Raw genomic sequence first — 12,707 nt, 5'->3', positions numbered from 1 at the left:
TACGCTCCAACTTAAAATTTGCACGGGCCCAATTCTCCAATCTGTTAAGGTCATCTCAAATCTCATTTCTGCCTTCTGCGGCATTTGTTCCCCATCCCAGTTTGGCGTCATCTGCAAACTGGGAGGCATCGTTGATGGCTGAGTGGGGTCGGAGTCCTTCGCAGCGGAAGGGCCGCACGCCTTTGTTCCCAACTTCCAGAGGGCCGGTAAACCAAGTTTGATTTCACCTCCTCCTCCTGAGATAGCTACACTCACCCTTTCTGCCTCCCAACTCTCACCGTTCTCAGGCTCCTGGAAATCAGCAGCGACGAAAATGCAGAAATCCACCACCTCACCTGTTGGATTTCTGTCTGCGGCTTGGAAATACAAGCCATTCTCCCTGCCCACCTCCCCAACGAGTCCCCTTTCTGCATTTAAGAAAAGCAATACTGCAACACCGCTCTTAAAAGCACGATTTTTAATTATTATTATTTACACGAAAAACATCTTACGCGGAACGACGTTTTGTTGTTCTGGAAAATGCAAAGTTGGTTTGTACATTCGGCAGAAGGAAGTTCTCTGCGCCATTGTAGTGCAAGGAAAGTGTGTATTGGGGGGGCGTGTTTCGTGTTCAAATGCCCCCCCAAAAAATTCTTCTTGCACGTGGAAAATTAGAAAGGTTGGGCAGTGGTTTCCTTGGCAGATTAGATTTCTGCAGGAAGGGAGTTTTCCCCCAAATAGGGGGAGCTTGCAAACTTGCAAACAAACCCCCTAAGTATATTTCAGGGGGAAATGTGTTTCCTCTTAGGGCCAAGTTAACCCCACGAATTTGGCTGCCTTCCCACAAAATCCCACTGTTTTGACACCATCGTGGCAACACAAGAGGAAGAAGAGATCCTTTCCCAAAAAAACCCCCAGAAATTGTGGCATTGTCTCGGAAAAAGTCTGAAAAATCACAATAAGTGCAACAACTCTCAATAAGAACATTTGCAAAGGGACATTGCGGATCATCATAAAACCACACACACACTCACACAAAAACTCAACTTTGGTATATTTTTCTGAGCATGCAACAATCGAAATAAAAATCCACATGTGATCAGTAGCCGGAGGAAAAGGACAATAATTTAACTGATTTATAAGACCCTCTATTTCCCGATGATTCCTAGTTGGAAGGGCCCCTCAAAGGTCATCCCGGCTAACCCCGTGCAATGCAGAAATCTCAGCTCCTATCTTTTATTGATCACCACTGGTTGAAGCCAAGGCTCCCCAAGGTCAGAAATCGATCCCCTGTACAGATCGGAATTCAAACTAGCATGTGAAGGGCAGACCAGTATATCAGACAGAGATGCAGCAGGAAGCCTCATCCAGGTTTGTCCTTTTTAAAGGATCCAATCGCATCCGATGCAAAGAGCCTTTGACAAAGATGCTTCAGGGCTGTCATCCTGGGAGGAGGTTCCCTGTCGCCCCCCTGCCTGTATTATTATTTTATTAAAAATTTATTCAATTAATGATGACCTTCGGGGCTGATATCCTGGGAGGTTCCCTGTCGCCCCCCTGCCTGAATTATTTTTATTTTATTAATTTATTCAATTAATTATGACTTGATATGCCAGGAGGAGATTCCGTGTTGCCCCTCTGCCTGTATTATTTTTTATTTTATTAATTTATTCAATTAATAGTGACCCTCTGGCCTGATATCCTGGGAGGAGGTTCCCTGTCGCCCCCCTGCCTGAATTATTATTTTTTATTTTATTAATTTATTCAATTAATGGTGACCCTCGTGGTCCCTTCCAACTCTACAATTCTACGATTCTAACTATCGAAAGACCACAGGTTTCCCTGCCCTGCCCTACGGAGGGAAAGGAATCCGTTCCCGAGGAGCAGGCTCGGCTAAATTCCTTTTTGAGGTCTAGTAACTTGCGTAGACTTCTTTGGAACCGGCGGTGATGCACGTTTCAATTTAATTTAATATTTTAAAAAACTCACTTTATGGCACGACAGAGCAAATTGGGGGGAAACCAAACGAATGAACCAGTTGCAAAGAAGATGGGATAATTAATTATTATTATTATTGCCGGGGTCATTTCATCAGTAGATAGCAATTTGGGGGGAAACCGAAAACAAAATCCGAATCCATTGGCCATAAAACGTACGGATACACACCTATTATCTTTAAAAATACACTATATTACATTTTACAAAATGCAGGCTGGCTTCTGACAACTTGGGAGGTGGTTGGCAAAATAAAGGGGGAACCTGCAATTGTCATTCATACGTTTAGAAAATGAGGCAGTTCGGCTGAGAACGGATGGCTGCTGTGTTTTTTTTTGGGGGGGGGTGGTTTCGCTACAGACACAATACGACCCGACCCCCAAAATTCAGAGAAATTCAGATTATGAATCGAAGCACCATTAAGGCCAGTTAGAACACTTTTTCCTCCTGAAGGTGTTTGCAGGAGGGACCCCAATTTCCAAGAGGCGTTGTGTCCCCGCCATCCCATAATAAAAGAGCGTTGAGACAGACACTAACGAAGCCCATAGAAACTAAGAGAGAGAACCTCCAGTCCCAAGAGCAGTCTACCTCTGCCCAGAAGCCGGATCGGATTGGCGGCCGTTTCCTGGCACGACCCCCCCCCCCCCCGCGAGGCGGACCCGATCCTCTGCCGAACTTGAAAAAAAGGGTCTTGCGCACACACACCCCAAAAAAATTTATTCAGAATTCAAGGCGCTTGTGGGAAAACCCAAATTTTGCCGCTTTAAAATCGAGCCGAGCCGAAGCTGAAGCCAGCCGTTATAACGCCAGCTCTCTAACATTTGCTTTTCAAAAACCAGGGATATATATATAAATAGATAATTGTCTCCAGGAGGTCAGAACGGCGACTGCAAAAACAACCGATAGGAGAGCCGTGGTAGTTCTTTCCAGAAAGCTTGCAGGGGAGAGGAAAGCTTTTCCCGAAAAAGCAAAAAGCAAAGGATTTCCCTTTTTTCGCACTGCAAAAACGCAAAAATAAAAAAACACGACTGTGTCAAATTGGGTTGGAGAAATCGCCCCTTTACAAATTCTCCAACTCTGAGATGCGATGCTTTTATTTCCAGGGGGGAAAAGGAGCTGTAGCCCATTTGCACTGAGCCATTTATAAATCCCAGTTTTTTCAAAAAAGGAGGGACCTATTAAAAATATACGCATTTTTATAAATTGCCTGCAGACTAAATTACGGGCAGCATTTTAAAATCAAAGGATTGTTTTAAAAATCAAGCGGCCTGGGCCAACTGAGTCGAACGACGCAACACAACCCTACTTTTGGGGTGTGCGGCCTTAAAAAAGGGACGAGTTTTCACCCAGCCCCCCAAAAAACTTTGTGGTCTCCCTCTCCCACCAGCCCCAAGCAGCTTCGTTCACTACGAACCCCAAAATCCAGGACCCCCCCTCAAAACTGGTGCCAAAGTTTTGCGGTCCTTTTTTCGCGGTGAAGAAACACCCTGTGTTTTGCGGCACCCCAAAAAAACATAGCAATAGATAGACCCTCAAACCCGGGGGTCACCCCCCCTAAAACCCCAATGAGTTTAAGGGTCTATGGCTCCGTTTTTGGGGCGCTGCAAAACGCGGGGTGTTTTCGCTGCGAAACGTTTGCCCGGCTATGATTGGGAGCGAATCAGATGATATTGGGTTTGGGGGTGACACCCCCCTCCCCGGTTTGTGGGTCTATGGCTGTCTGTGGGGTGCGGGGAAAAGGGGGGTTCTCTGCAAAAAAACCCACAAAAACCGACTGCAAAACTTTTACACCAGTTTCGAGGGGGTTCCAGTTTTTGGGGTTCGCCGTGAACGAAGCTCAGCATGGTTTGGGGGTGATGGAGGTGATGGGGCTCCCACATCCAGGACTTCCCAGGCAGAATTGGGGCCTCCAAAATGGACCAGAGGGCTACTACTCCGAGGGAGGGGCCGGTAACAAAAGCATCGTCTGGCCTGCATCTTTTGGGTACCCGAGATGGGAGGCGGTTGCTAGGCAACCACAGACAACACCTTCCGCCAGCATCTCTGGTGAGAGACGCCCTCCCCGCCAAAACTCATTTGCCTTTAAATACTTTTTAAAAAAGCCAATGGAAGCAGAAATTTCGAAAGGGGGGGGGGACGGGTCGGACCCCTGGAAGACGACCCGGAACCTCCATCAGCTCATTTGCTCCAGGTAAGTCGAAAGAAGCGGATCCGGAGGCAGGAAGATGGTGTGCTTGTTGCTAACTTTCATCTGGCGTTTTCCTTCGTAGTCAGAACCTAAGACGGACGATATAATAATAATAATAATAATAACAACAACAACAACAACAACAACAACAACAACAACAACAACAACAACAAACTTAGTTGGTCTCTAAGGTGCTACTGGAAGGAATTTTTTGTTTGCTTGTTTGGTAGTAATAATGATAAGGATAATAATTTTGGCTTATTTAAACACCTTGAAAAACAGGTGTTCTTTTCCAAAAGGAAGCAAGCAAATACAGTTGTACCTTGGTTCCCAAATGCCGCAAACCCAGAAGTGAGTGTTCTGGTTTCCGAATGTTTTTCGGAAGCCGGACGTCCGACGCGGCTGTCGGCTATTGTTTCCGGGGCGCCTGCGCCAATCAGAAGCCGCGCCTCCGTTTCCAAACATTTCGGAAGTCAAACAGACATCTGGAACGGATTAAGTTTGGCGCTTTTGTTTTTGCTATTTATTTTGCGTTTTTGTTTTTCAGGCTTTTTCGGGGTCATTTGCTTTTGTGACTGTGTGGAACCCAGTTCAGCTACTGATGGATGGACTGTGTGACTGCGGAAATGGATAAAAGCCCTCCACCCAAACAATGACCATCATCAGTGCAGGTAAGAAATTTTTTTTATTATTATTATTATCATCTACAATACTGCCTTATTTATTTTATAGTACAGCACATTGATTCTTGCTTTCGTTTTATGGATCAATGGTCTCATTAGATGGCAAAATCCATGTTAAATCGCTGTTCTAGGGGCTGTTTTTACAAGTCTGGGACAGATTAATCCGTTTTGCATTCCTTTCTATGGGAAAGCGCTGCCTTGGTTTTGGAACGCTTTGGTTTCGGAATGGACTTCCGGAACGGATTACCGTATTTTTCGCTCTATAACACGCATCTGACCATAACACGCATGTAGTTTTTAGAGGAGGAAAACGAGGAAAAAATATTCTAAATGAAACAGTGGATGTATGATTTTTATGGTTCATGCTGTGGCCACAGACATGTGATCTGACAGTGAGTTTGGGGTAGCCCAATGCAAAAATCCTGAGGATCCATGTGGATCCGTGCTTTGTAACCACGTTTTAAGTGGGGAGGGAAGGAAAAGAACTCAAGGGACAAGGAGCTTTTCCGCGGGGAGGAGGGAGGGAAAGAGCACTGTTGCTTTAAAGGTATACTTAAGGTATTTGCCCTGTGCCTCGTTTTTTTTTTTTTCCATTTAACAGTTTGCAGCCTTTTCCTTCCGCTCCTTGTTTTGAGGCGGAATAGATTTGAGCAAGTGAGGAGGACTTGGAATCCAGGGGATTCGCCATAGAATGGAGCACAAAAAAGCGGTAGGGGCACTAGGACCCAGACATTGCTCAAATCTATCCTGCCTGAAAACAAGCTGCTCCATCCCAGCCGATCAGCTGAGACGCGGGGGATTTGCGAAGTTTTCCCCTCTCCCTCATGCCCTCCCCAGCCCTTTTTTTTACTTCCTGGTTTTCACTGCGTGGCTCAGAGCTCGAGGTTGGTTTTATTTTGCTGCTGGTTGCTTAAATTTTATCTTTCCTGCCGTCTCTCTGCAGCCTCATTGCTCTGTTTAGAGAGCGCGCAGACCTTTGCTAGCGTCTCTCCCTCCTCCCGTGTAAGCGGCTGCTGCCGGCTTTGCTGCTATGGCTCTCCTTCCCTCCCTCCTTCCTGGCTCCAGGTCGCTTTAAAGAAAGCAAAGTGAGAGCCTCGTAGAGCGTGTAAGTGGCTCCCGCTTTGCCTGACTGACGGCAGCCATGGCTCTGATCCGTGCATTCGCTCCTTAACACGCACAGGCATTTCCCCTTACTTTCTCGGAGCAAAAAAGTGCGTGTTTTGGAGCGAAATTTACGGTAAGTTTGAGAACCAAGGGACCACTGTAGAATGAAAACCTTAGGAGATTTTTTGGGGGGAGCCGGGAGTTGGGTGGGGGCAGAAGGGCTTTTTAAATAAAAAAAGTTATTTTCCACTTATCACTCAGCCACGGAGGCCGGAACGGGAGGCAAAGGCGGATCCGAAGGGACTCGCCCTTCCTGCAAGGGAGAGATAGCCCCGTTCGACATGGGCAAGCAAGTTTCCTCCCAAAATAAATACGAAATAATATCAGAAAGGAGCCCTTACTGGCAGAAGCGAGGTCCATGTATTGGCAGACGGCGTGAAGAAGAAGCCTTTCGAAGCTGTAAGAAGAGAGATCGACAAAACACGTTTTTATCCCTTTCTGCAAGTTCTTTCCTTCGGTTCAGTTCACAATTCTGGTTCCCAATTCTTTCCTTATTTTCCCAATTCTTTCCTTAGGTTCCAATTCCTAATTCTGCTTCACTTTTCCTTCCTTAGGTTCCCAATTCTTCCCTTACGTTCAATTCCCGTTACATCTATTGATCGATTCCCTTTACAAAACAATATTATATATACCTTCGCGGAACGGAAGAATTTGCAGCATCACCCCCCCTGCCTGTTTTAAATCATTACTTATTTCTATATTGATTTCTCTTCCTTATCATCTTGCGTTGGGCAACTTCCCCCTCCCTCCAGAAAATTAACTTCCTACTCTCCATCCAATATAATAATAATAATAATAATAATTTTTTATTTATACCCCGCCTTTCCCGGTTCAGAAAACCGGGCTCACAACAAATTTAAAACACTTAATTGTGATACAAGAAAAAAACAGCATAAAATACAGTATAAAATGTGAATAACAATAAATTCAGAATTCAAAAATCAATATAGGGGGAAAACCCATTCAATAAACAATAGCTGGCTGGCTAAATTAGTCCTATTTGGGCCAGCGAGGAGACCAGGGGAGAATTAGCTGTGGGATCCCAGAGCAGGGGATCTTCATAAAAAGGGAAGGAAGGGGAATAAAAGATCAGGCTAAATTCAGATTGAAAGCCAGGAAATTAATAATAATAATAATAATAATAATAATAATAATAATAATAATAATAATAATAATAAATTTTATTTATATCCCGCCTCCCCAGCCGAAACCAGGCTCAGGGCAGCTAACAACAATTAAATAATACAACAGGAAATTATTAATAGGAAATAATTAATAGGAAATTAACTTCCTATTTTCCATCCTTTATAGATCCTTTACTCTGGATACGTCCGGTTCCCATTTCCCAACAGCTGTTGGCTTTATCAGTACGAAAAAACCCAAAAAAACCACGTTGTGCATCGCCTTCTGTACTACAATTCCCATCCGGCCGCGGCGCCTGGTGCGAGAACCGTTTGGTCACCTGTTGTCCATCATTGCCGTGTAGACGGAACGAGGGCTGGTCGAGAAAAAGGCCAACAGCTCATCTTCGAAGCACTCCAGGGTCCCCTGCGGGGGGAAATAGAAGCCGCGGCAAATAACAACAAAGCAATTTTATTATTTGTACCCCACGCCCCGGCAAAGCTGCAACAGCAAAGGTTCCCAGGCGCTAGTTTCTTCCTCGGCCCCGCGTTCGAAACCTACCATGGGGATACGGCTCCGCTTCAGTGTGGTTCTCAGGCGCCGGCTGATGCGCTGGAAACACTCTTGCGGGGTGTAAGTGGCGTGTTCTGCAACGGAAACAGGAGGAAAACAGGTTTGCGGTTTCTGCATTGCGCGGGGTTGAGATGGATGACCCTGCGGTGTCCCTTCCAGCTCTGAACTTTGGCGGTTCTAAGGGGAAGGCCAGGGGCCAGGGGCTTCTACCTTGTTTAGCTTTTATGTAAGTTTGGCACTGCCAGGAAGGGCAGGGAGTCTCCCCCCCCCCAGCTGTTGCTCCTGAACAGGGAGCGTTTGAGGGTAGACTGCTCTTGCATATGGAGGTTCGGCTGAAAGCAGAAATCTCTCTAACTCCCTTCAAGAGCAAAGATGTTCTGGAAACGTGGGCTGGGAAGACAGATGCCCACTTGATAGGAAGGAAGGAAGGAAGGAAGGAAGGAAGGAAGGAAGGAAGGAAGGAAGGAAGGGAGAGAGAGAGAGGGAGAGAGAGAGAGAGAGAGAAGGAAGGAAGGAAGGAAGGAAGGAAGGACAAACAGAGAGAGAAGGAAGGAAGGAAGGACAAACAGAGAGAAGGAGAGAGAAAGAGAAAGAGAGAGAAGGAAGGAAGGAAGGAAGGAAGGGAAGAGAGAGGGAAGGAAGGAAGGAAGGAAGGAAGGAAGGAAGGAAGGAAGGGAGAGAGAGAGAGAGAAGGAAGGAAGGGAGAGAGAGAGAAGGAAGAAAGGAAGGAAGGAAGGAAGGAAGGAAGGAAGGAAGGAAGGAAGGGAGAGAGAGAAGGAAGGAAGGAAGGAAGGAAGGGAGAGAGAGAGAAGGAAGAAAGGAAGGAAGGAAGGAAGGAAGGAAAAAGAAACTGAGAGAGAAGGAAAGAAGGAAGGAAGGAAGGAAGGAAGGAAGGAGAGAGAAAGAGAAGGAAGGAAGGAAGGAAGGAAGGAAGGAAGGAAGGAAGGAAGGAAGAAGAAACTGAGAGAGAAAGAAAGAAGGAAGGAAGGAAGGAAAAAGAAACTGAGAAGGAATGAAGGAAGGAAGGGAGAGAGAGGGGGGGAGGGTTTTTTTGCACCAGAAATGCAAACCAACCCTGCAAGGCAGACCAGGCCAAACCCTCCATACCTTTCCACTTGACATCTGCTTTTTCGGCCATCCTGCTCTTCTGTTTCTTCGCTGCCTCCTCTTCCAGGTACAAGAGGACCCGCTCTTGTTCCTCGCCGGAGCGGTTCATGAAGTCGTTCCAAATCTTAGCCGAGAGAGACACACACACAAAAACGAGAGAATCCCATTAACGCACAACCCTCTCTGCCCATCCTGAGTCAAAAAACCAGGAAAGAGCTGCGTTTCGCAGGGCCGTTAATTTTATTTTATATTCCCATCAGAAGATCAATCCACTTTCGAGTTGATTAAGTGGGCGGAAAGCCAGAGAACCCAAAGTGTGGTTTGTGCAGGTTCCGAGTGGAACTTAAGACTCAGGGTTGTGGTTATTATCCTGCGTATGCATAAAAATCCATTATTATTATTATTTAATTTAAATAATATTTAATTTTTTTAAAATGCTTTTGGAGGAAAAATCTTTCTAAACGTAGTTTTCTATTTAAGTTATAGTCCATCAGGAAATAAGGATTTAAGTTTTTCGTTTGTGCTAAAACTCATTCTAAGTTGCTTGTGTTTTTTTTAAATGCTTTTAATAAACACGGATACATATGCTGCAATGTTATTGTTTTTTATTTAAACTGGGATTTTGGAACGGACTTCCGGAACGGACTAAGTCTGAGAACCAAGGCACCACTGTTTTTAAAATAGGGTTTATGTATTTATTTTGAAATGGGGTTTATGTATTTATTTAGGTTGGCCGAGTTAAGAGGAACAAGATGCAAACTGCACACCAGGAAGAACTTTCTGAAAGTAAGAATTGTTCGATTGTGGGTGATTTTTAAGTAGGGGTTGCAATTCTATGATTTAAGTCTGCTCAGCAATAGCTCCCGGTAAGGTAACTCGAAATAATTTTTTATTTAAAAAGACACGAGCAATAAAAACAGCTCACACGATTTGATACATAAGGCGAAACAATTAAAAGATTGCTTTTGTATGCAAAAACGTTTTGAGGTTTTGCAGAAACAAGCTGCAATATGTAAAAAAAAAAAGGTCTTAAATCTGATACATGCTATTAAAACAACAACGATGCCTCCTTTATCTCGCACCATCACTCCCAACTGGAACCTGAGTTCGAAAGACAAATTCCGGACCCGGGTACGGGAAAAAGGCTCCGGAATTCAGAACGCAGACTCGTTCAGATCCCAATTCCTGCATAGGGCTGAAAACGACAAGCACGGGCGGCTTCAAAGTCTGCAAAGCTTTCAGAATTAAAAACGTGCAAAAGCGGCTCTCTTTCCATCTGGCAGCTCAGGTCCGGCAAAGTTCCTTTCCCGTCGCAGCTGAGGTCTTGCAAAACGATTTGCTTTAACCTCGCAGCCAATTTGACCGAATGAATCAAAGCCGAATTGGGGCGAGATGCGATTCCCAGCTAGGAAATGCAAATTTGAAACGTTGCCGAATCGTTGATTTGTTTGAATACAGAAAAGATGCAATTTGCATAATAATAATAATAATAATAATAATAATAATAATAATAATAATAATTTATTATTTATACCCCGCCCATCTGGGCGGCTTCCAAAAAAATATTAAAATACTGTGATACATAAACATTAAAAGCTTCCCTAAACAGGGCTGCCTTCAGATGTCTTCTAAAAGTCAGATAGTTGTTTATTTCCTTGACATCTGAGGGGAGGGCGTTCCACAGGGAGGGCGCCACCACCAAGAAGGCCCTCTGCCTGGTTTCCTGTAACTTGGCTTTTCGTAGTGAGGGAACCGCCAGAAGGCCCTCGGGAGATGGACCCAGGTGTCCGGGCTGGACGATGGGGGTGGAGACGCTCGTTCAGGGATACAGGGTCATTTAGGGCTTGAAAGGTCAGCACCAACACTTTGAATTGTGCTCGGAAACATACTGGGAGCCAATGTAGGTCTTTCAGGACCGGTGTTATGCGGTCTCAGCAGCCGCTCCCAGTCACCAGTCTAGCTGCCGCATTCTGGATTAGTTGTAGTTTCCGGGTCACCTTCAAAGGCAGCCCCACGTAGAGCGCATGGCAGTAGTCCAGGCGGGAGATAACCAGAGCATGCACCACTCTGGCCAGACAGTCTGTGGGCAGGGAGGGTCTCATCCTGCGCACCAGATGGAGCTGCCCTGGACACAGATTTGACCTGCGCCTCCATGGACAGCTGTGAGTCCAGAATGACTCCCAGGCTGCGCTCCTGGTCCTTCGGGGGCACAGTCACCCCATTCAGGACCAGGGAGTCCCCCACACCCGCCCGCCCCCTGTCCCCCAAAAACAGTCCTTCTGTCTTGAGCTGAGCTGTGCCTCTCAAGGAAGAGAGCTGGAATTTAACGAAAAGAGACCACAACGCGTACCTTGACGTACGTCTCGTTGTTGCAGGCTTCGGTGAAGATGCTCGGATTGGCCGGGTGCACGATTTCCCCGTCTTCCCCTGTGCATTCGTCTTGCTCCAGGAGAGTCATCAGATAACGTGCTGGAGGGGGAAAACAGAATTCACGATACACCTCCGCAGGTTAGCAATGGGTCCAAGCAACCGTAGAAAGCCGAAATCTGCATATATTGCTCCTCCCACTTTTGCAGCTGGCCCCGCCTCCACTGGCCGGTGCCCCGCCCCCAGAACAGAATTCGGCCCCCTGGCCGGAAAATGCTTCCCCTATCATTATGCACTGGGACGCGGGTGGCGCTGTGGGTTAAACCACAGAGCCTAGGACTTGCCGATCAGAAGGTCGGCGGTTCGAATCCCCGCAATGACAGGGTGAGCTCCTGTTGCTCTGTCCCTGCTCCTGCCAACCTAGCAGTTCGAAAGCACCTCAAAGCGCAAGTAGATAAATAGGTACCACTCTGGCGGGAAGGTAAACGGCGTTTCCGTGCGCTGCTCTGGTTCGCCAGAAGCGGCTTAGTCCTGCTGGCCACATGACCCGGAAGCTGTACGCCGGCTCCCTCGGCCAGTAAAGCGTGATGAGCGCTGCAACCCCAAAGTCGGCCGCGACTGGACCTAAGGGTCAGGGGTCCCTTTACCTTTACTATCATTATGCAACACGGCTCAGTTGGCAGAATCACAGAATTGCAGAGGTTCCAAACCTGGGCAATGCAGAAATTGAACCCGCAACCCTAAGATTAGGAGTCCCGGGCTTAAGTGATTGCAGCGGTCTGGGGCTTTTTAGCTTAGAGGAACTGTGAGGAGAGGAGAAGGGACCCCTCCCTGGGGGTCCTCTAGCCCAACGCCGTGCAATGCTGGAATCTTTCGCCCAAGGTGAACCTCGAACTCGCATCCTTGAGAATCTTTCAACCTAGGTGAACCTCGAACTCGCAGCCCTGAGTCTCAGGCTCAAGCGATTGCAGTGACCTGGGGCTTTTTAGCTCAAGGGGGACTCAAAGCCACAACCCAGTGTTTATAACAGCCTCGCGTTCTACGGACAGAGCTCTCCCCGGCTCAGAGCAGCTTGGTTGCGGGTTCGAGCCTCGCGGGTTGGACTAGATGACCCCCGGATCCCTTGCGACTCTTCTGCGTTCCCACTGGGCAGGGAGAGGCGCCCCCAACCCGCAACTCAACTGTTCTCGAGGCGCTGAAGGCTCTTGCGCCCTTTGGCCCGGGGGATGAGATCCGAGTTGCGTATGGCTTGGTTGATGTAGTACTGCTTTCGCTTCGCCGGGGAAAATCTCTTTGGGGTGGGGCTGGCCAGCGGCGGCAGACAATCCTCAGTCCTTCTGCAAAAAGGGAAAGCGAAGCGTTTTTAATAATAATAATAATAATAATTTATTATTTGTACCCCGCCCATCTGGCAGGGTTTCCCCAGCCACTCTGGGCGGCTTCCACAGAGACCAAAAATACACTAAAATGTCACACATTAAAAACTTCCCGACGTGACTGCAACATGAGTTGCAGAGCGGCATCTATTG

The 12,707-nt window shown here is 46.8% G+C and overlaps 1 protein-coding gene across 1 annotated transcript in view; it reads right to left on the bottom strand.

The window, feature by feature from the left end:
* Nucleotides 1-442: 442 nt before the first annotated feature.
* The window catches only part of R3HDM4 (R3H domain containing 4), a gene marked incomplete at its 5' end in the record, with an annotated part of 12,765 nt that continues 500 nt past the window's right edge, over nt 443-12,707 (bottom strand). Inside the window, 7 exons of the mRNA XM_081177517.1 lie at nt 443-4,251; nt 6,351-6,406; nt 7,472-7,557; nt 7,693-7,778; nt 8,812-8,935; nt 11,162-11,280; nt 12,361-12,515. Of these exons, the coding sequence (XP_081033643.1) occupies nt 4,148-4,251; nt 6,351-6,406; nt 7,472-7,557; nt 7,693-7,778; nt 8,812-8,935; nt 11,162-11,280; nt 12,361-12,515 (730 nt within the window). The 3' untranslated portion in view covers nt 443-4,147. The remainder of the gene's footprint in view (nt 4,252-6,350; nt 6,407-7,471; nt 7,558-7,692; nt 7,779-8,811; nt 8,936-11,161; nt 11,281-12,360; nt 12,516-12,707) is intronic.

This window comes from Podarcis bocagei, assembly GCF_964188305.1.
Source record: "Podarcis bocagei genome assembly, chromosome: 18".
In the NCBI taxonomy this organism is placed as follows: domain Eukaryota; kingdom Metazoa; phylum Chordata; class Lepidosauria; order Squamata; family Lacertidae; genus Podarcis; species Podarcis bocagei.
This window is presented reverse-complemented; position numbering and strand designations above follow the sequence as displayed.